Source organism: Cucumis melo, chromosome 1 (assembly GCF_025177605.1).
Source record: "Cucumis melo cultivar AY chromosome 1, USDA_Cmelo_AY_1.0, whole genome shotgun sequence".
In the NCBI taxonomy this organism is placed as follows: domain Eukaryota; kingdom Viridiplantae; phylum Streptophyta; class Magnoliopsida; order Cucurbitales; family Cucurbitaceae; genus Cucumis; species Cucumis melo.
Genome location: NC_066857.1, coordinates 35,616,720 through 35,640,419, shown reverse-complemented (window position 1 = coordinate 35,640,419; position 23,700 = coordinate 35,616,720). Strand labels below are relative to the sequence as shown.

General features: G+C 31.1%; 3 protein-coding genes across 6 annotated transcripts; 2 read left to right on the top strand and 1 right to left on the bottom strand.

The window, feature by feature from the left end:
• Window positions 1–1,168: 1,168 nt before the first annotated feature.
• LOC103499752 (auxin-induced protein IAA6) lies at window positions 1,169–3,636 on the top strand. 2 transcript variants are annotated; one of them, XM_008462827.3, is made up of 3 exons: window positions 1,177–1,849; window positions 2,010–2,103; window positions 3,282–3,636. In XM_008462827.3, exons 1-3 carry the CDS (start codon window positions 1,243–1,245, stop codon window positions 3,364–3,366), a joined length of 786 nt encoding a protein of 261 aa, XP_008461049.1. In that variant the 5' UTR covers window positions 1,177–1,242; the 3' UTR covers window positions 3,367–3,636. The 2 variants fall into 2 exon arrangements, with proteins under 2 accessions (XP_008461050.1, XP_008461049.1); XM_008462828.3 differs by lacking the exon at window positions 3,282–3,636 and having other exon boundaries at window positions 1,169–1,849; window positions 2,015–2,104.
• Window positions 3,637–4,384: 748 nt separating this feature from the next.
• LOC103499753 (D-glycerate 3-kinase, chloroplastic) lies at window positions 4,385–8,986 on the bottom strand. Of its 2 annotated transcripts, none has more exons than XM_008462829.3 (12): window positions 8,455–8,986; window positions 6,590–6,975; window positions 6,301–6,380; window positions 6,137–6,188; window positions 6,018–6,059; window positions 5,850–5,928; window positions 5,733–5,770; window positions 5,574–5,642; window positions 5,418–5,492; window positions 5,178–5,294; window positions 4,791–4,841; window positions 4,385–4,703 (listed from the first exon to the last, which is right to left on the bottom strand). In XM_008462829.3, exons 1-12 carry the CDS (start codon window positions 8,651–8,653, stop codon window positions 4,560–4,562), a joined length of 1,332 nt encoding a protein of 443 aa, XP_008461051.1. In that variant the 5' UTR covers window positions 8,654–8,986; the 3' UTR covers window positions 4,385–4,559. The 2 variants fall into 2 exon arrangements, with proteins under 2 accessions (XP_008461051.1, XP_008461052.1); XM_008462830.3 differs by having other exon boundaries at window positions 5,733–5,764.
• Window positions 8,987–15,529: 6,543 nt separating this feature from the next.
• LOC103499754 (cyclin-A2-4-like) lies at window positions 15,530–21,738 on the top strand. 2 transcript variants are annotated; one of them, XR_539916.3, is made up of 13 exons: window positions 15,538–15,706; window positions 16,716–17,063; window positions 17,292–17,628; window positions 18,189–18,313; window positions 19,168–19,260; window positions 19,514–19,647; window positions 19,904–19,979; window positions 20,475–20,551; window positions 20,640–20,673; window positions 20,791–20,940; window positions 21,026–21,160; window positions 21,252–21,386; window positions 21,488–21,738. XR_539916.3 is itself a non-coding variant. In XM_008462831.3 (12 exons), the coding sequence occupies exons 2-12, from the start codon at window positions 16,767–16,769 to the stop codon at window positions 21,303–21,305; spliced, it is 1,512 nt and encodes a 503-aa protein (XP_008461053.2). In that variant the 5' UTR covers window positions 15,530–15,706; window positions 16,716–16,766; the 3' UTR covers window positions 21,306–21,738. The 2 variants fall into 2 exon arrangements, 1 of the variants encoding a protein (XP_008461053.2); XM_008462831.3 differs by having other exon boundaries at window positions 15,530–15,706; window positions 21,252–21,738.
• Window positions 21,739–23,700: the final 1,962 nt, after the last annotated feature.

Here is a 23,700-nt window from a genome sequence, read left to right as displayed (position 1 = left end):
GTTCATTATTTCATATCCTAAAGGATCAATTATGATGGATTTATGAAATAGGAAAAAGAAAAAAAAAAAAGCATATCAAATATTATGTATATCATTGATTTGGTTACAATAATTAATTTCAAGTATATAGTAAAAACTAGTTAAAAGATAGAATGATGAACAACTATTTCAATATATTTTATTGAATGTTTGCTTGGGTTTGAGATCTTCTTGATTATTTCCTTTTTAAAATGTTTTGTATTGATATGTTGTTACGTTCTTTTTAAGCTTTAATTTATATATCGAGACTAGAAAAATCGAGAGATGTATGTTCACGTACAATTATCTATTAGTATGGTGTATCCTGAGATGCACTCATCTTTATTTATCTTTTTCTTCCTATCATTCACATAATCAATTAAACGAATCAAAGTTGAAATATTTCATAAAAGAAATGAGAATGTGACTAATTTGGCATTATTTAGAGTCAAACCCCTAATATTTAGAAATATAAGAGAGATTTTCTTCCAAAAAGTTAAAATAGTGAAAGGGAATGGGATATTTCTATGTTTCAATCTGAGTTGAGGCACATGATTTTGTACCTATAAAGCTATACATTTTAATTGACTAAACAAATTTTAACACATGAGTGATAAGTTTTTAAATTCTTAAATGATATTTAAACTAAAATTGGTTTGATTTCTAAATCGATTTTACCTTCTCTTTTATATATTATATAAAAATATAAAAGTAAATATATATAGTAGTTAAAAATGATTCAATTTGGTTTCAATTCAGTTTCAATTTTTTTTAAACCGGATCGAACCGAATTTTTCTATTTCATTGAATATTCAATTTAATTCGATTTTTTTTTTCCTTGGACAACAACCAATTAAGACGATTAACACCAAGGTCGTCTATTGATATTGTTTTCATAAGCAATGGCAATTAATTTCATGTGTCGCGACTACAAACCCAGATGGTTCAACAAATAACTTAAAAACTCAAATGTGAATCAACAGAACAAATAATCCATGTAAACATTTGTGAGAAATTAAAACAACAACGTACTCTTTACAATATAATGTGTGTCTTACTTCTTCAATTCTCTCCGGTTGATTTTGAGATGTTGAAATAAAATATCATGTTTATCGATCTAACATGGTATTCAAGAATGAAAGAAGTTTAAAAGAGTAGAGAATATTTATTAGATTAGAAAGAAGAAAGAAAAACCCTAAACATAAGTGGTTGATCCAACTTATTATGCCGGTCCTTAATAGTGTCTTAGGGAGCACCAAGACCCCACCTTTGCTTCTCATCTCCGCGACCATTAACCCCTTAGTTGACCTGTCATTGTTCCCCACTCCTTTTCTTCAATCTTTCTATATATCCCTCTTTCAGTTTCCATTCCCCTTCTCATTTTTTTCCCATTTTTCCAAACACCCTGTTCTTTTTTTTCAACAAATGGCTAAAGAATCCCTTGGACTTGATATCACCGAGCTTCGTCTCGGTCTCGGTCTCCCTGGAAACAGCGACAAAAACGAAAAGAAACGAGCCTACAATGATATTGTCAATGGGGGTCACGAGCCAACGAGAGACGGTGATGATGTCGGAAGAAAGAACAGTAACGCGACGAGTAAGGGACAAGTCGTGGGGTGGCCACCGGTTTGTTCATATAGAAAAAGAAATAGTTTTGGAGAAAAAGAGTCGTCGTCGTCGTTACCGCATGAGAACGAGAATTCGAAAATGTACGTGAAGATTAGCATGGATGGAGCTCCATTTTTGCGTAAACTTGACTTGGGTTCTCATAAGGACTACTCGGATCTTGCTGTTGCTCTTGAAAAGCTCTTTGGTTGCTTTGGAAGTACTGGTAATATTTTAAATTCATTTATACATGATCTACACACAAATAAATCATTGAGTTATTATTAAAATGGTGAACAAATCGAAAGGGTAATAAAAATAAAAAAGAAAAAGAAAAAGAAATGTATATGTAATGAGAAATAAGTAGTGGGAAAATGGATGGACAGGGAAGACATTAAAGCATGGAGAAAGTTGTGATTACGTTCCCATTTATGAGGACAAAGATGGGGACTGGATGCTTGTTGGAGACGTCCCTTGGGAGTAAGTTTTTCTTTCCCTTTTTCTTTTTTCAATTACTTCTCTCTCTCTCTCTCTCTCTCTCTATTTATTTTCCTCTTCCTCTTTTTTTACCAATTTCAATTTTTTTTCTTATTTTTTTTCAACTAACATGTTCACAAATGCAATGGTAAAGGTTCGGTTTGATAGAGAATCTAAAAACAAAGTTTGAAAACTCTAGATTTGATTAGATCAATAAAGTTGTATTTCATATTTTGTGTTTAATAGTAATAAGAAGAAAATTGTCGTGGATAGTAAAAAAAATATGAAACTCAAGATATATAGTAAAAAAATTAAATAGACTAGAGAGAGTTCGAGGAGTTTTACTATATTTTGTAAATAGCTTCAATATTTTGCTATTTTTAAAAAAGTCATAGCATTTATGAAACGTCGTTCTATGGTAAAAAGTGTAATATTATATAATTTAAAATAAATTGCATAATGCGTGTTTTAGATTTTACAAAATGAATTGAGTTTACAACATAAAAGGTTGTATTTTTAAATGCTTTTAATCTTTGTTTAATATATTTATATATTTAAAAATTAAAATTCAAAAGTTAGATATAATGAAAACATGTCGTTTCAAACTTTGCACGAACTTGTAAACATTTTTCAAGAACAAAATTTGGATTACCTATCAAACGCGTATTTGCACTAAACTGATTGAATTTAAAAACATAAAACGAAATCTGAATTATCAACCAAACAAAATCTAACCAACTATATATTATAATTTTACCTACATATATTAGGTTAAATTTACCATTATGGTCTTATGTTAGCAATGTAAACCTAAGGATTCAAACCTAAATTTAATTATATGACTTAATCTATTGGTTTTATTTATTTATTAAAGTTGTTAGCAGTGCTTTAAATTGAAGTCTTCCATCAAAGTCAATTTGATTTGATTTAATACAAATTGCAACTAATGTTTTTCTTTAACACTTAAATTAAAGCTTGGGCAAAATGGTATTTTCACATCTCTCATTTCATTCATCAGCTACCGACACGAACCAAACCCTAATAATAGTGTCACCCATTTTACTAAGTTGTCCCTCAATTAAATATCATAATAATAATAATAATTATTATTATTATTATTCTCTAATTAAAATTCTAATCATAATTAATTAGTTAACATAACAATAATTATAAATTTTCAGGATGTTTATTGAATCTTGCAAGAGATTGAGGATAATGAAGAGATCTGAAGCCAAAGGATTCGGCCTTCAATTTAAGGATCTATAAATGCCTTAAACATATATATTTCGGTTAATTAATTTTTATATTTGTAATATTTGAATTGCTTAATTGCTATGACTTTATTTTGTTTAAAAAGTAGACATAATTAGAAGTGATTCATATAGTTAATATAGGAGGATTTCTCTGTTAATTTTGTTTAGTTGATATTGTCAATGTCACACATGTGTGTGACTCTATTTTAGGAGGGACATATATAAAATTAGATTCTAGTAATGTATGAAGTTTGTTTACTTAATATGAATATGTTTAGTTTTTCTTTTGGGTATTTATTTTCAATTATTGATTTCTAGTTTTAGGTTGTTGGGTTATATTAAGTACATGGTTTATTTTGTTGGTTTGTCTACGATGTTTTTTCTTTTTATAAAAATGATTCCATTTCTATGTAGACAAGTGGTACAAAGTTTCAAAAATCTATGGGTTTCTTTTAGTAATTTAATGGTGCATTTTTTTCCCATTGACAATTCAATATGAGAAAGTGGAAGAAATATACTTAAAGAAATATAACATAAATCAACATTAAGAAAATATATTGTATTGTAATTTTTCCCTAATTGTAATTTAGACTCGATTGATAGTATATAATAATTGAATTTTATGTATCCTATGACCATACACCTTCAGTCGTATTCAATAGATTTGTATAGTTTTTTCACAAATCGTCGAATAAGCCAAAAACCCATTAATCACAAAATGAAAATTCTAAAACTTATTTGACACAAAAACCCATTATACACACCTTGAATTTTGAATATCAGATCAAAACAATAGATATCCAACCCAAATTAGAAATATGGCATTGATCTAAATCCACAGCAGGAGGCCGTAGGCTGAAGCATTACGGTTGAATTGGCTGAAACAAATCAAGCATGTTGGGCCTAGGCCCAAACTGTCATCTATTGGACTGACAAGCTCATATTGACCCAAACTTGTAAAGTTGAGGCCCAAAGATTTTTTTTTCGGAAAGATAGAGATACCAAAAAGAAAAAGAAAATACTATGATTGATTACATATAAGAAAAACATATTGATATAAATGAATGAATTAAGTAAGAGCTCCTACTTTAGAGAAAAGTAGGCAAGTGATATCCACATATAGGGAGGGAGGGAGGGGGTAGAAAAAGGTGGTCAAAAGAAGATGTGAAAGCTGAAAAAACCAACTTTCTTTTTTTAAATTTCCACCTAATAACCAAGAATTGGATTCCTTTCTTCATCAATTTCAACCACAAGAAGACGCTTTGGATCTGACCCACTTGGCCCTTCTGAGTATAACACGGGAAGATAAGCCTTATAGGCTGGCAGATAACGTGAAACAAAATCTCTAACCTGCAAATAAAAACCACAACTTCTCATCCATACAAAACCAAAACTTTTCCTTTACTATATTATGCAACTTTCAAACTCTATTGTTACCTCTTCGTCGGTCATTCCGGGTTTTCCGGCCTCTCTCATTGCAATCTCTGCCTGCAAATTCATAACATCAAGACCAGGCAGTTTTTAAAAGGTTTCTATAAGACTTCTAGTCATTGAAATAGTAAGATTAGTAGGTAAATAGCCACTAAGTTGGTTCGTGTTGTAGTTAGAAATTTGGGAGAGTCTAGCTCTTTCAAAAGGCTAGAGGTTACCTCATTAATTGTTCTTATGATTATAGCATATTTTTCAGTATATTTCCATACAATCTTATCTTTTAGTGTTCTTGTTGTTTGTTCTTGGTGTTCTCGAGTCCTCTTGTTAGGTGGTATCCTAACAGTTTCTTGAACCCCCAGGTGGTTTGCATGGTAATTGATGTTAATAGTTTACCTGTAGACGCCAATAGTAAACGCAACTGGGGTCGTTTATCTTGATCACGATCCACGCCTTTATGTACTTATCCCAAGCGTCGTAATACACTTTCATATTGTTGTTCACCGTCTCGAGCTGTAAAATTTGAAAGTTCATTTTGTTGAGAATTAAAGGTACATGGTTGAGATAGAAATAGATGTTAATGATTAGATAGACAAAGGAGGATCAAATAAGTTCTGGAAATTGAAAAACTATAACCTGTGGATCGACTGCTGTGACAGCTTCTGTGGGGAGTGGTTTGAAGCCAAGCATCCAGCCTTCGAATAGGACGACCTAGAGGTAACCAAATTAAAGTTCATGTAGCTAGGTGCAATAAATTTTAAGTTCCCTTTTTGTTAAATTAAAACTGCTTACTGTAAGTGGTCCTTCAACCTCTGGCCAAGTGGAAGGATCAGCTCTGTCACCTCTTCCACTGAATGCGGACTGGATTAAATAGACGACAAAGGGGATTGAGAATCATAAGTGGATGAAATAGTATATAACCAAACCAAAAAAATGGCTATTGTCACTTACTTTATCATATCTGGGAAGCTTCATCTTTAAACCTTTATCTTAAAAGAGAACTAAATAAGTAAAAAAATCAAAGTTGGGGAAAGTGGAAACAAAAGCAAAAGTGAAGGAGAAGCTGACCTTCCTTGGTCAACTTGGACAGAGCTGTGAGTGTTTCAACTGACAGTTCGAGATCATGACTTCCAGCATTTCCACGAAGCTAAAAATGGAAGAAAATAATTAACAGAAGAAATATAGATGAGCACAACCAGCTTTCCTTTATCTACAATTTAAAAGAAGGAGAGATACCTCTAGAAGTGCATTTCCGGGGTTTCTTTCCCTCAGTTGTGCCTACCATGAAACACTTAGTTTATTAATAGTAAAGCAAATTGAAAGCAAATGGTAGACGCCATAGATAACTAACCAACCTGCCCCTCAGCTGTCAGATAGAAGTCATCAATGGATAACATAGCAGACTTCCTGAGATAGAACTTCAGTCAGAAATTATATTTTGCCTATTATTTAGTCTTTATCACTGCTTCAGCAGATGCTCAGCTCTCGATATGGTATAATTACTAGCACCGCAGCCTACCTGCCTGTTACTTCAAAAAGATAATTGAGAGCATACACGAGTGTCGTCTTTCCACAACCTTGCGGAGCACTAAATCCTATCTGCATAATCACAACAAAAGTAGTCAGAGGGATAACAAATTTTTAGCTCTGACGGTGATAGTCAGCGTAATCAATAGGTCTCCAATAAAAAAAATTCCATGAAAGCCTAGCCTCATGCTAAACATCTCAATTCCTTGACGCTGAAGAACATATCAAATAAGCAGGTTTGAAACAAGAATAAAGTAGATATGGGAATTTCAAAAGCTTACCACTAAGGGAGGTATTTCTTCTCCTTCTTTAAATGAGGATTGGTGTTGAGAAATCTGATCTTCGCACCAAAAAAAGACGGGTATATAGTAATGATAAAACCTTGCTTTCTGAGGAATTGTGAGCTCCATTTCGTTAGCTTTGAACAATCGACAAAGGTAAGAGCCATAAGCTAGCCATTTATCTATGGCATCAGCCACACTTTCGGGGCTCAAACCCAGCTTTTCTATCAAGGGACCAGAGCAAATGAATTCAAAAAGATCCGCCACAGTGGAAACTTGTGCTGGCTTTGTGGGTAATGAATAACATACGGAACCTCGATAGCCCTCGACGGAGGCAGAAACACTGTGGCACAAGGAGTTATCTTGAATCCACGAGCATCCATTGCCTAGAGTAAAATCCCGAAGAAAACAAAAAGGAAGAGATCAATGATTAAAGCAGTTTGCATCTACACATTAAGAACCCAGTTGCATACTATACAAGATATGGTAGAACAGCATTGACCATCAAACAATAGAAACTTTGGCTTTCTGGAACTACATATAGAAGCTTCACAACAAATATTGGAAGGTTATTCATAAAACACAAGAATTTCAGAAGCTCTCCCTTATTTCATAACTAAGTACAAACTAAACAGTTGCAGCATGTTATGTCTATGGCCTTGGCCATTGTGAAGACCCATCCACACGAACGCAACCTTTTTGATCCCATAACTCATAAGTACACTAAAACGACGACATACAACCAAGAAGTCCAAGTGAAAAGGACAAAGTTGTAGGCTGAGAGTAACATTACCAAGAAACTACGAAGAATTATGTATCAAGTCCTTTCCTCAAGGCTTACTGACCAATATAGCACATTCTCAATCCATCTCAAGGACGAAATTCCCTTGACTATTAGCCCTTGAAGGCCCAAACCAACCTTTTAGACACTCTTTAATATAATTGATGGAGCACATTATTTTGCTAAATACCTCATTTTCAAAAAACCAAAATAACGATATGGAACTGTGATGAGAACTAAGAACTATTTGCACAGCACAATAGGTCAAGACATTATCTCTGTCCCTAAAAGTGAGAGGTTGAATCCTGTTGAACTCTGAGAAGAAGGGGGAAAGACACACACTCAGATACACAGTAACTAACCAAGTAGGCCAAACGTTGATAAGAGACAATAAAGCCCACATCTCATTTAACAGCAGCCCAAACTATTTGGCCGCTAGCTCTTTGTAGGCTTTTTCCAAGCTTATTTAACTTCGTTGTTGCCACCTCGAAGTAGAACGATACAAGCAATAAACCACATATAACTACAACTACCACACATTTGTTGAACCAAAAACGATAATATACCACAGAGAAATGTGAGAACAAAGAAAAAAAAAAGGATTAACTCTATGTGTTACACACCAAAAACATCCAAACAACAAGAATGAACAGAACCCAATTCTAAAAACAAATGATATTGGAAAAAATAAATAAACATAACGAACGTTTCGTTCTTGCGTCACGAAACCAATCCATAACTGAAGAACATGTCCCAACAATTTTCCTCCAATTAGCTCAGACATCAAGAAAGTCCCCAAACTATTCACCAAGATGCCAAACAGAGAATACCGCAAAACCAAACGCATAAAATTCCCATTGAAGTAAACCCATAATCAGAAAGTAGCACAGCATTTGGTAACAAAAAGAGGGTTGAAATTGAAGAACATTTCATAACCTTCCCAACACTTAACAACCAAGTACCAATCATAATCATCAAAAACCATTCCAATATGCAAAACAGAGGACAACCCACAACCAAATATACAAAACCAGATAAACATCAATAGAATTCCACAAAATTCAAGTGGGTATGAGGAAAATACCTGATTTGGGCAAATGGGTTTGCAAATAACATAGTCTAGAAATGGATTGATTGGTTTTAGCCATCGGCAATGAAGAAGAAGAAACAGAGACGTGATGGGAATAAAGGGAAGAACGGAATTTATAAAAACCGACTCCATTACTGTTGCTACAGAAAAGAGAAGGAAAAGTTGAAGTCGAAGATAGCGGCTGAGTTGCCATTCTTATCTAAAGCTCACTGTGAGAGTTTGGTCATCAATTATCATCTCCAAGTCTTGGTGGTTATGGTTTTTGGTCGACTTTTACGAGCCAGAGTGGGGAGGTGGGGGAAGAGAGATAAAGGAAGAAAAAAAAAGAGGAGAGAGAGAGATGTGAGCTTTGCTGTGCGGATGTGAATTGAGAATTTGAGATTACAATTCTCCTTCGTTCTCTTGGGAAAAATCTGTTCAACATTTTTTTTCTCTTTTTTTTTTTTTTTCATGTTTAAGAAAACTCTGTCGGCTCTTTGCATCATATTATTTTTCTTTTTAATTATTATAATATTTATTTGTAAATGGAAACAAACTTTTTATTTTTTTTATTTTACAAATTTATCACAATTAATTATAAATATTTCATTAAATATTCTATTTTGTACGATTTCGTATATTTTTTTCATTTAAATTTGTTTATTTAATCTTTCTATTAAACATAATATTAAAGTTTATAATATTTTGTCCCATTCGAAAGAGAGCTTCGTTCAATTGACGTTAATACATTACCTTTGTGTTACAATTTTAAAAATTTCAATAAAACGGAGGTGTTTCTAAAATAAATATAACCATAAACTTAAATTAATAATAAGTATTTTTAAACAATTTAAGATATTATTTTTATATTAATAACATTTTGCTGTTTATTTCTTTTTTTTTTTCGTGGATTTTTCTAATATTAAATGGTATCAATTCATTTTATATCGAGACTGGATCCATGAAAATGTAGCAGTGAAAATATCTATATGCAAACGAAAATCGAATACTACACATATCAACGAGTAAAGTAAGATTAAACATAATAATCAAAATTTTATAAATTTAGAGACTTATCCAACACTTATGAAATTTTGAAAACAAATTAAATGTAATCTTAAAAGTTCAAGTGTAAAATAAAAAAGAAAAAAAATATTAGTTCAACGATATAAAGGATGTGATATTTGAAATTTTAACCTATATTAATCGGTCATTTATATTTCTAATTTCTAATTGAGTTATGTTCATCTAACCGATATATATCTTATAAATTTAACCAATTTTATTTAGGGATTTTTTTAAATAGAACAATTAAACAAATAATTTTTATTATACTTAATTTTTCTATAAAAGTAAATATTATATTTAAAGAAAAATTGTGAATGTTTTTTTGGATGTAGTATTGTAAATTAAAGGGTGGAGAGTCGAGGGTGTATTGTATGTATATATAATTGTTGTTTATAAATAGAATATCATACTAACCATAGAATAGCTAAATTCTAAATAGAGTTTTTTCTAAGCAATGTCCCTAGATGCTCCATTTTATTATTATCACAATAAAAAAAAAAAAGTCATAATTATTCTAATTCATAATATTCATTTAGATATCACCAAAAAAAAAAAAAGAAATCTAATTTCCACCTCATATTTCAAATTTTATATAAGGTATTTATAAAGGGTGACCATTTCATAACAAATATTGCAATCAATAGACTTCTATTTGTACTATGGTATATTAGTGATAGATTTTCTAAGATTTATTTATATTTGCGCTTTTTCTAGAAGAGTTTTTTTCAAGAATAATAAAAAAATATAAACTATCTGCACTTTATAGTAAAAAAAACTACTAAATAACAAAAACTCATTACACTTAACTTTGCGATAAAGTATAAATAGTTTGTCCATTTTGTCATTTTTTATATATATATTAATAATTTTAACTTAATAGTTTTTGGAGAAACCCGAGTGAGAAGGGTGTGTTATTATAGGTTGGAAATTATATTTTTTATATGAATAACTAATGGTTTATAAAATTTTATTGAAAGATAAAGTAGAAAATTCAAAATTAGATTAGGTGAGATGGGATTTTTTGTCAACTTGTGTTACATTTCCAAAATTTTAAATAGTTCTAATTTCACTCTAATCACTTCATTCATTTATTGTCCTTTTTCTAATCTACCATTATAGATTTGATATCTAAATTAAATGTCAGTAGATATCAATTTAATATTTATACTTTTTTATTATTATGTCTTTGAAGGAATTGTGTAGATACATACACATATGAAAATATATTCTATATTACATTGGCTAAAAATAGTCATAAGCTATGCATAAATAAAGGTGTTAATTAATTACCAAGAGCTCCTGCTTGAAAAAGCAAAGAGAAATTCAACTTCAACTTCATCTTTTTCTTTTCTTTTTCTTTTTTTCCTTTTTCTTTTTCATTCAATTTACAAGATTAGTTATAAACTTTAATTTTGACTTTAGGTGTATGTTATCCTTTTCTGTTCTAACTTTTCCTTTCCATTTAAATTTAATCAGTTCCATCATGTCTTGTGATACAAACAAAAAAATCTTGTACTCTATGATGTGTTCAAGGGGACATGTTTGCTAAAAATTAATTTCAATCATATTTATATCATTAAATGTGAAATAAACTAGTTGATTTATGATTTTAAATTAACAAGAAATAGAAGAATATAGAAATGAGTTATCGTAGATTTTAAGTTTTATTAGATTATTATAGTCTGTGTTTGGAGCGTAGATTATTTCAGTTTGATAAAAAAATAATGAACACTGTAGTAAATAATAAAAAATAATTAATATAAAAAAAGTAAATACGGTAACAAATTATGAGTTTTAAAATAGTGTTTACTGTAATTAATTGAAGACTTTTAAATAATATTTACGGTGATAATTAGAGACAACGGTTATTATAATTATAGATAATATCTGCTTCAAACGGCCTTAGAGATTAGAGAAATTATAACACAAAAAGAAAAAAATAAAAGTTTACCTAATCGCACAAGTATGACAACGAGTACGAAGTAATTTCGAAACTAAGATGATGTTACTTCAACTAAAAATCAATTTTTTATCTTTTGTTGTTTTTCAGTTTAAGTGATGATTTTTTTTTTTAGTTGCTATACACTTCAGTTCTCCTCATTTTTACATTGATCTCGAAAGCTTCTATTTTTCTCGCATCGTTTATTGTTAGATTGATTTATAAAAATGTATCGTTATAAATATAAAGATCAAAAGAGATCGTGTAGCTATGTCTATTTCTATTTTAATGTAAAATGTTAATTATTTGGAGTTACCTAACAAATGTTAGGTATACCACTGAAGGAGCCAATCTACTTGTATTGGCTCGTGTGGGCCTCGTCAAATTAAATGATATTCAACATCAACGTAGGGTTGATATGTTGTTTCTTGTTCATGTGTGTGACTCTTTATTTATATTTATTTTAAAAACTATCGTGACATATCTACAAATAAATCTTAAATTTGATTTCTATCGATCGATGTTTTAGAAAAAAAAAAACATTATCTTATAGTATTTTCACTCTAAATTTTATAAAATATATTTATATATCGTATTTGTAATAATTTAGTCAATTTTAATAAAAATTAATTTTGAGGTAATATTTAAAATTTATTAAAATATAGACTAGAATTAGATATGAATTGAAATGATATTTTAATATTGAGCAAACAAATGTTTTATTTTCAACCATACAAAAATTTATTTTTAAAAAATCCATAAATTTATCAAATTGGGATAGAAAGATTTGATAAAATACATATAAATAAAGTGACCTTTAGATATACAAGAAAGGCAAAGTTTTAATTTTGTTTCTTTTAGAGCAAGGAAAAGGCATTCCTGATGTAAAATTTCTTGTCAAAACTTGAAAATTTCGATCAAACTTTCGAGATTTTTGAAGGATTCAAAATTTTAATCTAGAATTTTTTTTTTTCGTTTTTCTCTAATTTCAATAAAACTTTAAGAATATTCGGAAAATATTTGAGATATCAATAAAATTTTGAGAAATTTCGACCTTCGAGAAAAAATTTGATTTTTCTTTAAATTAACTCCAATTGGTCTATTCCAAAATTTTAAATTTTATGGTTTTGATTACGTACAATCCTATAATTCTACACAAAGCTTTATATTCAATTTAAAACTTTCATTTAAGAAGTAATTGATTTTGCAAAAACTCACAAATAAGTCGTTTAGCATGAAAATTATAGTAATTAAATCACTAATTGGTATAGTAAATATTAGATAAATCCTTAATTAGCTACGATAATCACAATTTCAAAACATTTTATTTGCTATATTATTGTAATAGTGTTTATTGTTTTCTTATTAAATTGAAATAGTTTATTCACCAAACACATACAATTATAACACGAACTTAAATCATTTACACTCCAAATACAAACTATTATAACCTAGACTATAATAATCAATTCATGCTCCCAAACTTTCTAAAAAAACAATATATATTTATTTTTATCATAATTCATTTTTTTTTTAAATTCTCACATCTAAATATTTTTTTAAATGGTAAGTTGTATTTTTATTAATTATTTATAACAATTTTCATCTCTTTCTATCGATTTTCATAATTTTTCTTCAATAATTATATTTTCATAAAATTGAAATCTTGATATTTTCGGACATTGATATTTTGAAACTTAACGAAGATTCTAAACAGTGAGAGTAGATGCGGTGGTCATGAGATGCTTCCCTATTCATGTGTTTATTTATTTGTTATTGTTTTCAGGTCTACCATTCAATGGACTTTTTATCCAAAAATAAAAAGTATATGTTTTCTTTTTGTGATCTCACCCTATAGATTAATAAGAGAAAACCAGGAGTATATAGGTATAAAAGACAAATAATGACATTCTTAAAGCTGGTTCTATTTTATTTTTCCTTAAATCGGTCAAGACTCTGTCTCATAGATTCTTGAAACAAAATCAAACCAAACTGCACCAGTTCGAATTAGATTAGGTTAGTATTGGACCAACCGATGGCGAGAGATCGGGAGCTTGAAAATGAAGGAAAGGAATGAAGGCAAAGTTGTATGTATAAAATTTAATTAACTTTGTTGATGTTAATCTTGTAATTCGGGTCACTGTCACTTTGTCATGAACCGATGTCATTTGGCTACACTATATCTTGTGTTTTTCGCTCTATCACGCAAAAATATAATTAACAAGATTAATCTTTTAAAAATAAAATGTCACGTGAGAGCATTTTATTGAATTACAACGAGATGCACCAAGATAAATGTACCAAATAGAACCCCAAATTTTTTCTTATTGGAAATGACTTTTTTATGCGTACAAAAAATGACCGATTTATCTATGAATATAATAAATTGTCAAAAGTTTCATTAATTCAAACAAAAAATGAAACCAGACCATATCACTTTGATTGATCCATCTTTTCTAGTCTTGATAACTACTCATACATGCAGTTCTTTCTTCTAAGCTACTAATTAAAATTCCCATAGGTGGACTCTCATTAAATTTAAAAAAATTTATGTTAATAATTATTGATCATTTAAGAATTAATCGTAGGTTAACACGAGAAATATTTATGATTTATTTTAATAAGATAAGCTCATCTCTAATTAGGTTTGATATGATTAATAGATGTTTAGGTTTGTTTTATTTGATCATCATATAGTATATGCTTATGTTTTTCACATTGCATAAAATACATTAACAAACCATGTTTATTTATTAAACCTCTATTCAAACATGCGGTACACGTGTATTCACGTACAAACTTTATTTAGAAGCTACCCTATCCATTAATTTCAAAAATTATTAAAAGATGTTTTGTCATCATGTGCACGATAGTTTTTAAATGTGCATCAAATGGTTGTTTAGAATACATACATGATTTTAAGAGACAACATGTTGTGTGTTGAATACATATGAACTTTTTCGGACATGAATTTGCTCTATGTACTAAAACAATACCATTACGATTAGAGTTTGGAAACTACACATACACGATAAAATAACAAAAAAAAGTAGACTTGTTTGACCAACCAATTCCGTAATCATCTTTATTTCGTGGTATTGTTGAATATTTCAACTTAATGTGATGCAAAATACATAATAACTTACTTGAATGGATAATGAGTATAACCATGAACTTAAAGCTCCAAAATTTGTAACAATAACGACTAAAAATAACCGAAGAAATAATTTAAAAGTCGGGAAATTTTACGCACATACCATAATGGAAAGGTAAGCCCAAAAGTTTAGGTCAAAATTTTGACAAAATAAACCATTCAACTTAAATATATTTCAAATTTCAAATTTATAAAGGTGTAAAAATAGATTTTAAAAAAAAAACTTTCATTTTTTTTTTTTTAAATTTAAACAGCTATGCATAAGCAGTAAAATTTTTAAAATTGGAAAAAGAATAAATTGTCACCCTCATATTGCATTAGCCTCTAATTTCTCCCCAAATTAGTGGAACTAAACTAACATAATAACACAAAAAAAGAAATTTAAAAAGTAATAATAAAGAACAAGAATTTATCTCAAAACCATTAAAAACTCCGTGTAGGAAAAACTACGTAGACTCGAAAGCATTGGCCAATAATAAAACACTACTAAATCAAAATCTTTTACGTGGCAGGATACAAGTGGTTAAATTTAAATTTTTAAAAAACGGAGAAGTAGAGGATCGGAGCTTGGTATCACGTAACAAAAATTAACCTGAGGATGGAAATTACAAGGTTACTCTTTTGGTAGGTGGAAAGTGGGAAAAGAATTTGAAAAGAAAAGGGTAATATGGTAAAAATAGAGGTAGAAAAGAAAATTGAGCTTACCGTAAGGTCATAATATAATAAAAATTGAAGAGCTGACAGCTTCGAGTCCACGAAGTGTCCTTTTCACTTTTTTGGTCAAAACAGCAAACGCAATTAAAACACGATTATTCATTTAATATTATTATTAATAACTGTTTTTTTTTTTTTTCATTTCTTTAAATTTCTTTGCCCTTTTTCTTTTTTCTTCTTTTAATTTTGTTCTTTTGAATCTTTTTTTCTTTTTTTTTTTTTTCCTTTTTTTTTTTGCCCTTATTCTGTGTTTCAAATTTCCATTTCGTCCCGCTCACTCCCCCATTCCAACTTTACTCACCCACACTACACTGTCTTTTTTTTGATTCAGCTTTTTTCGATCTTCATCTCGAGCTCCAATGGAGGTCTTGGAGCTTGGAAGATAGATTCAGGTTTATTTCTTGTCTGCATCTTTTTTGATTTCGTGATTGTTTGATGGATGTGGATTAGGGCGGAGTGGAGTGGAGTTGATGTTCTTGAAGATTTGGGGATGGATTTGATGTCTTGGAATGATGGGTTTTCTGGGTTTTTTTTTTTTTTTTGGAACTGGGTGGGAATTTTGGAGAAAGAAGTGGAATTTGGGTTTGAATTATTTCTTAAAATACTGTGTTATAAGGATATGGAGGTTCTGATAATTTGATGTAATGCAAGAATGGGAATTACACTACTGAAACTTGGATTTGGAGTAACACATTGTGTAGATCCTTTGATTTCCCCTCTTTTTCTTCTGCATTCTTGGAGACCAACCACCTTAGTTACTTGTTACATTTATCTTCAAATTTTCTTTATGAATTTATTTATTTATACTGGTAAGGAGCTTGGAAATCCGTATTTTTCATCGCAATCTCTTGAAAGAATGCCAATCGGTCCTTTAAGCTGCTCAATTTTCTAATCTAAGATTGGGCATTCCATTGTCGATGAGCGTGGTGGAGGTACTTCTAGGGATAGTGTAATTAGAGTTATGTTGTCATAATACGTCTGTTTAGATTTAATATGTTTTGGCGTTTCAAGAATTGTAAGATGTTAGAAGTTCGTATTGGATCTATTAACCTTTTAGATTCGTTGAACCCGCAATCTGTTATCTGTCATCCAGTATTGTGCCAATGTAATTTCAATCATGGCTACGGTTAAGTACTGGATTTGTGATAGTTTGCCACATGTGAAAACCGTTGACTATTTTAATCAAACAGTTCACTTGAAATTTGCGGCTACCGTATTGCTTTTTATTAGAAATTTAAACACTGAAGGGTATTTGTTCTGTGGACCTCCGCTATGTTTCTTTTATCCCATAACATCTGTAAGACCTTTCTGTTTAATGCAATGATCGTGAAAGCTTAACAGTAAACACTAAACAGTTAACTTGTTAAGGTCACTTCTTGAGAGCTGTTCATTTTACCACAGGTTTTACTCAGATGCATTTGGATGATTTAATCTTTTTTGAGACCTTCAAATATGAGAAAAGAAGAAAATCATACCAGGGCTAATATTGGAGAATTCCCTGGTAGAATTACACGTGCTCGGGCTGCTGCATTTACTGCATCAGCACAGCTGCCTCCAAAAGTTCCTGCACATCAACATGAGAGACGGGTTGCACGAGCTAATCTGAAAAGAGCCGCTTCTGAAGAAAATAGCTGCAATTCTATTGCTAAATCATCTCGACCATGTAAAAGGAGGGCTGTGCTTCAGGATGTCAGCAATATAGGCTGTGAACCTTCGTACTCAAATTGTTTCAATGCAGCTAAAATTGAGGTGAACGGGCTTCCTTTCTCCATAATATTTGGTTTTGGATCTCTATGAGCCTTAGAGTAATCTTTCCCATGTCTTATGGGCCACTGTTGTATTTAAAAATTGCCTCGTGCATTTGCATGGCCATTCTCTTATACTAGATCTTAACTTGCATCGGGGACAATAGACAAATGTCTTGCAAAGTTATGCAGCTTTGTGGTACTGGAACTTAGCTTTTTTTCTTTTCAACAGCCCAATAGTAGGAAGACAACAATCAGAAATTATCTCAAGAAGTCCAAAGGAGCCTCATCAGTTGGTGTGGTTAACTCCAAGGTTCCTCTAGGTCCTAAAAACAAAGGAACTTCATCAGTTGGTGCCGCTTACTCCAAGCCTCTTGATCTTAGAACGGAAGGTGTACAAGCAAATGTCAAGTCAAAAGCTAAGTTGAAAGTTGAGCTTTCAAGTAATTCTGAAGACCACAAGACACATCATCGAGTAGGGGGTGTAAAGGAGGAGGTCACAAGTGATTTTCGGGATGATAATTGGAGGTCTCAGAGTCATTCAGAGTCTCAAAATTTTCAAAATAAAGGTAATCATTCCTAAATTTTTGTTCTCCAAACTAAAACACATTCACAAGTCTCTGAAGAAGGAGGAAAAAGATAATTCAGCTTTCTACTTATTGTGCTACTCTTTTTACACAGTCATTTTCTACTTTCACTTATTTCAAAATACGACTTAAATGCATTTCACTAGATACAGAGCAATACAAATAAACTGATAAAAGTTGTAAATGTGATTGCAATCTTTTTTTGTAATAAATTTAGAAGGAAATTAATTAGTTTGGTGTGCTTAAGGTGACCATACAATATAACAAACTTGGTTTTACTCTTCAAAACCATTTTGATTTTTATGCTCATAAAAGCCATGTTTCATATGATGAAGTTGGTGTTGGTAATGCTAATAAGAATGCTGGTGTTAGAGCTTTTAGGTAACATCTGAAACCATGTTTGAATCGATTATAGAAGCCATGTCTCATAAGATAAATAAATTACATTGAAATTCTTGATTTCAAGTTTGGACACTGGATAGTGTTGTCACATCGAAACATATAAACTGCTGACAAGTATTTGTTGGAAATGGAAATGGCAGAGAAAGGGTTGCTTCTGGGGACTAGAAGCAACCTGGACATTACAGACATTGATTGTAATGACAGAGATGCTCAGCTGTGCACCGTCTATGCCCAGGATATCTATAACAATTTACGTGTTGCTGAGGTATGTGATGTGATTCTGTTCTTTTATCAACTTTCTTTTCTACTCTTCATATGGCATTTTAGCTCATGGTCGGTGTGAATAAAGGGAGGAACAGAAGGGATATTGCACTTGTACAATTGACAATAAGGAAGCAATATTTGTTCAACAAATCGTGATTATATATATTTTTATTGTAAGGGGTTCTGATAAGTTGGAACCCAAATAAGAAATGTGAGCATGAACCATTTAGTCCTACGCATTTCTCTGTCGGATCATTTGGATTTATGTGTTCTGTGAAAAAAAGATTTAATCATATGGATGTTACTACTTAACCTCAGCTGTTTCGGGCTTTTAGCATTATGAGATGTGAAAACAGTACTAAGCAATAGCTTCTGATGGATGCAAACAATCAAGATGACTCTCCTTGTGGGGGTCAGTTCATCAGGCTTTATATTATCGTGCACTCTTTCAATGTTTAATGAAAGTTTGATTTCTTATCTAAAAAAGACAATGTCCTAAAGTACTAAGGTCGGAAGTGTTAAACAATTGAAGTGTTTTGTTTCCTGACGTGAAATGGAGCATTAAGATCCCACACTTGCTTTCTTCAATTCACATAGTCAACCCTATAAAGCAATCTGTTTGAAATGACGAACACCCTTCCTTGTGTTCCGACCTTTTACTCATATTCTTTTTCTAGGATGATGCAATCATCCCTTTTGCACCTTAGGATCTGTAAGTTTTTGCCATATATTTGAGAAACCTGAATGTATTTGGAATGAAATATTGGTGTTAGGCCATATACAACTCAGTTCCCACTCTCAAGATTTAATTTAAAAATTTTATTATCTTAACTGATTGAATTTTCCTCTCTATAGCTAACCAGAAGACCACGTCCCAATTTCATGGAAACAGTGCAGACTGATATTACCCAAAGCATGCGGGGTATATTGGTTGATTGGCTTGTAGAGGTTAGTGTTGCTTCATTAAGGCTTCTTCAATTATAATCTTTTCTCTTTATTTTGTTTGTAAAAAGAAATTTTAGGTGAATTCTTGATTTCATGGATCTGTTGATGGTACTTGTGTTTCTGATATCTCCTGGTTCTTCCAAATTTCTTAAATTTTAACGAACTTATACCTTGAAAGAAAAGAAGTTCCCTGAGCATTCATTTTGAAGCAGAAGCTCAATTATGCAATGGCTGATCCACGAATTCTTTGTTTCAGGTATCTGAGGAATACAAGTTAGTACCAGATACACTCTACCTAACTGTTTTTTTCATCGATTGGTTTCTCTCCCAAAATTACATCGAGAGACAAAAGCTTCAATTGTTGGGTATCTCTTGCATGTTAATTGCCTCGTAAGTTCCTCACATCTAGAGAATAGTTGTCTATGTATTTCATCCCAAAGTCTAAATAGTGTTCTACGTGAAGTGATAAACCCCCGTATTTCACAATTATTGATGATATTAAAGTGAACAAATTTAATGTCCTCATAACAAGTATTTTGCAAATATTATTCAGTATGAGAGCGCAAAAGCTCATCCAAAAAGATCAGTTGTGCTAAATTAGTTTAAATATGAAGGAAGTAACACCGGTGGTCCTTGTGCCCTCCAGGAAGTATGAAGAAATTTGTGCACCACGTGTTGAAGACTTTTGTTTCATCACTGACAGCACCTACACAAAAGAGGAGGTATGACATATTTGCCATACAGAAAAGTGGATGGTATATAAGATGAATTGATGTTAATCATTGTTTGATGAGTGGTCGAATGGCTGTCCCGGAGAAAAGAAAGGGCAATAATGAAAGGAATGAAATGGAAGGAAATAAAACCTTTTTTTTTATATATATATAAATTGATTAATAACACAGGGTGTTGGGTGTTTGCTTCTCTTTGGAGAAAAACATATAAGATCGAGAATGTTTTGTTAGTGGTTTTGCCATAAACAATGAACAAGTTCTAGACTGGAGTTTCCTAGTTTCATGGGCATGCCCCACCAGATAATTGTTTTCGTTTCTAGAATGGAACTTAAAAACAGTAGGGCAATATATTTTCTCAAGAATTACGTTTTCCTCTAAAAACCTGGTAATTTCAGGTTTGGATTGTTTAAGAGGGTGACTGTATTACAATAGCAGATTTCTCCTTCTGTTCTCTGCTATTTAAAAGTTTTCTTGGTGATTCTTTAGGTATTGAATATGGAAGGTCAAATATTGAAGCACATGGGCTTTCAACTTTCTGCACCAACTGCAAAATCTTTCCTCAGGTAGACGAGCTGCACAAGCAAGGCAGTTCACATATAACTTTTTGTGTATAGCTCAGTGTTCTTATCTGTGCATGTTTTTGGTTTCCAGGAGATATGTTCGAGCTGCACAAACGACATATAAGGTAACAATGAGGTGGTTGTAATTGTAGTTGTAATGTATTGCCAAATAATTTTAGGAGCTTCCTTGCTTTCTCTGTCTTGTACACAGCTTATATTTCTTGACTTCCATTGATTTGCAGACCCCAAGTCTTGAACTCGAGTGCCTCGCCAACTATCTAGCCGAATTAACACTAGTTGACTATGGTTTCTTGAATTTTCTTCCGTCAGTTATAGCTGCATCAGCTGTATTTCTATCCAAATGGACGTTGGATCAGTCAAGTCACCCATGGGTATCATTTTCCCGCCGCTCATCCTTATTCATGTCGTCCTAAAATCCTTACCAGACTTTTTAATTTTTCATTCTCTTTCTGACAGAATTCAACACTGGAATATTATACCTCATACAAAGCATCAGATCTGAAACAAACTGTTGTTGCTTTACAAGATTTACAGTTGAACACCAATGGTTGCCCTCTTAGTTCGATTCGCGTCAAGTATCGGCAAGAGAAGGTAAATGAGTAATAGAATAAGTCTATAAGAAACCATATGTTGTTACTTTGATATGCACGTGTTTTCTCACGAACTGTTGTCCCATTAACAGTTCAAAGCCGTCGCAACTTTGTCTTCCCCAAAATTACTTGATACGCTATTCTGAACCACGTGTTATATGAAGGCCAACCATCCACAAATTGCCAACAATATATACTTGATATAGAAGTTAAAGATTCTCCATGGAGTAAATTTTTGTCATTAACTCTACATGTTTAAGCTTGAGGTCTAATGTTAATCCTTACCCTTTCCCATTAACATTCTTTCTCTTACATTTTTTTTTTGAAGCTTTCTGTTTATAGTTCTGTGACTTTGGTCATGTTCCTCCCGAATTGATCTCGTGCCGGGCAGAGATTGACCGTTGAATATACATTGACAGAAGGACGGTTTGTCTGTAAGACCATGTAGAATTGCCACCCAAGATTTCGTTCATGTATTTACTGCTAATCTTGTACTTTGGTTCACTTGGCCAAAGTTTGACCCGTCTGTTTTTGAGACTCGAAAGTTCTTAATGAATTCTATTACCAGACTTTGTCTCATTGTTTTGCTCTCCTTATGCATAGTTTGCTAAGTTTTTGGCAGAATTTTGGGCATTGTAATGGTGTTGTTTAATAAATTGATTGGTGCCTTAATACATGATATGATGTTTTGTACACCCCAAATTCAACCAATTGTTGTTTCTTGAGGAATATTGTTTCTTGCTTTGAGTGAAATGTTCTTCAATATAGGAAATATTATTCCACGTGGACATCAAATCCTGCCACATCAGCAAGTTCGACCAAGACACTTGGTTTGGCTTGATGAGCCAATGACTGATCTCCACCTAGCTTTGCCAAATCTGGATGGGTAAACCATCGTGTTGGCTTTACCATTAGGCAAGAATGGCCTATTAGGCTAAACCAAGAAGTGGTTATTTTGGTTGCATATGACATTGGCTCATTACAGAAGTGCTAGTCCTGACATTCAAATTAGAAGGATATTGATTCTTGGCTTGGTTACTTGGTTCATATCAATTTTTGGTCACCTCTGAATTGAGATGTGATAAGTACTTTGTATGTTTATTGTTTGGTGTTAAGGTAAAATTTGTTTGATGATGCATCGTTCTTAGGGTTTAGGGTTTGAGGTAAAGTATGTCGGGAAATAAGATGTCTCGATATTAAATGGTAGAGTTTTATGAAAATATTATGTTTGTATTTAATTTATAAAATTAAGCATAAAAATCTAATATAATTGTAATTAATTTATTAATTAAAATTAAATATTATTATATATATTAATAAAAATTAATTAATTAACGTTCAATAATGATTTTATTTGTTTATAAATATCTTCATCTTTTAAAGTAGTTATGTTGATTAAAGAGTTAATTAACTAATTGATTAATGTTCATTCTATGCCTTCTATATATACAAAAGAAATTGATACAAACTAGTTGATTTTATATCATCAAGCAATGTCCTTAATTAATTAATATTTTCAAAAGGCTAATTGATATTTTTAACAAATAATTTTAAAAAAATTTCGTAAATATAACAAACTATTTATTAAAATATTTACGGCTTGAGTAACAAAGTCGTTAGCTATTTTTTAAATATTCCATGTTTGTCCTTCTGTATTTCTTCTCTTCCTCCTACGATTTTTCTATTTGTCTTTCTTCCTTTCATTTTTTTCGTTGTGATTTCTTTTCATCGTTATTTTTCTTTTCCTTTTTTTGTGATTTCTTTCCATCATCTTTCTTCTTTTTCTTTTTTTTTTCATTGCGATTTCTTTTCATCGTATTTCTTATTTTTTTTCTTTTTACTTATGTGTATAAAGAATCTTGGAAAAAAATCAATTTAAACGATTGTATACCAAAAGAATAAAAAAAATGATCGAATTAAATGATGGTGTAACCAAATTAAACAATAGAAATGAAAAGTAAATCGTTTAGATTTAGAAATCTAAACGTGTGACTGAAGGTGCAATTTTTGTATTTTTCATCGTAGATCCGTGGATTTTTCTATTTTTGAAATTGTTGTAAAAATATTTTTTCGATTTGTTATATTTTTAAAAAGAGTCCAATAATTTATTATTGGTGTAAATATATATTGCCAGATAAAAGAAGAATTAAGAAAAAGATAGTTAAATCTTTTTCATTTTAGTTCATAAAAATAGAAAGATAAATTATTATATTAGGGTTATTATCAATAAAAATCAACTATATATGTCAATTATAAATTTAGTTTAAATATATTTATAAAACTGTTTGAATTAAAATAATAACAAAAAATGAGAAGAAGAAGAAAAAAAGTAAAGTAAAATGAAAGGTAAAAGGTAAAAAGTAAAAAGGTAAGAGTTAGGAAAGCTAATGGAAATGGAGAAAAAACCACCAATTTGAGAGGTTGAGAGGCTATGAAAAAAAAGCTCAATTGGATGGAAATATAAAATGCCTTGGTAATAAAATTTTCTCACTCCTAAGGTTTGTACCAAACATGGTGAAAAACTTTTATTCCCATGATTCA

Excerpts from the sequence above, each read along its gene's own strand:
- LOC103499752 (XM_008462827.3), top strand. The coding sequence starts at position 1,243 with ATGCCGGTCCTTAATAGTGTCTTAGGGAGCACCAAGACCCCACCTTTG. Across the intron at positions 1,850-2,009 it reads TGGTTGCTTTGGAAGTACTG|GGAAGACATTAAAGCATGGA; the intron begins GTAATATTTTAA and ends ATGGATGGACAG. Across the intron at positions 2,104-3,281 it reads GTTGGAGACGTCCCTTGGGA|GATGTTTATTGAATCTTGCA; the intron begins GTAAGTTTTTCT and ends ATAAATTTTCAG.
- LOC103499753 (XM_008462829.3), bottom strand. The coding sequence starts at position 8,653 with ATGGCAACTCAGCCGCTATCTTCGACTTCAACTTTTCCTTCTCTTTTC. Across the intron at positions 6,189-6,300 it reads CTTTTTGAAGTAACAGGCAG|GAAGTCTGCTATGTTATCCA; the intron begins GTAGGCTGCGGT and ends GTTCTATCTCAG. Across the intron at positions 5,643-5,732 it reads AGCTTCCCAGATATGATAAA|TCCGCATTCAGTGGAAGAGG; the intron begins GTAAGTGACAAT and ends TATTTAATCCAG.
- LOC103499754 (XM_008462831.3), top strand. The coding sequence starts at position 16,767 with ATGAGAAAAGAAGAAAATCATACCAGGGCTAATATTGGAGAATTCCCT. Across the intron at positions 20,552-20,639 it reads ACTGCAAAATCTTTCCTCAG|GAGATATGTTCGAGCTGCAC; the intron begins GTAGACGAGCTG and ends TTTGGTTTCCAG. Across the intron at positions 20,941-21,025 it reads ATCAGTCAAGTCACCCATGG|AATTCAACACTGGAATATTA; the intron begins GTATCATTTTCC and ends TCTTTCTGACAG.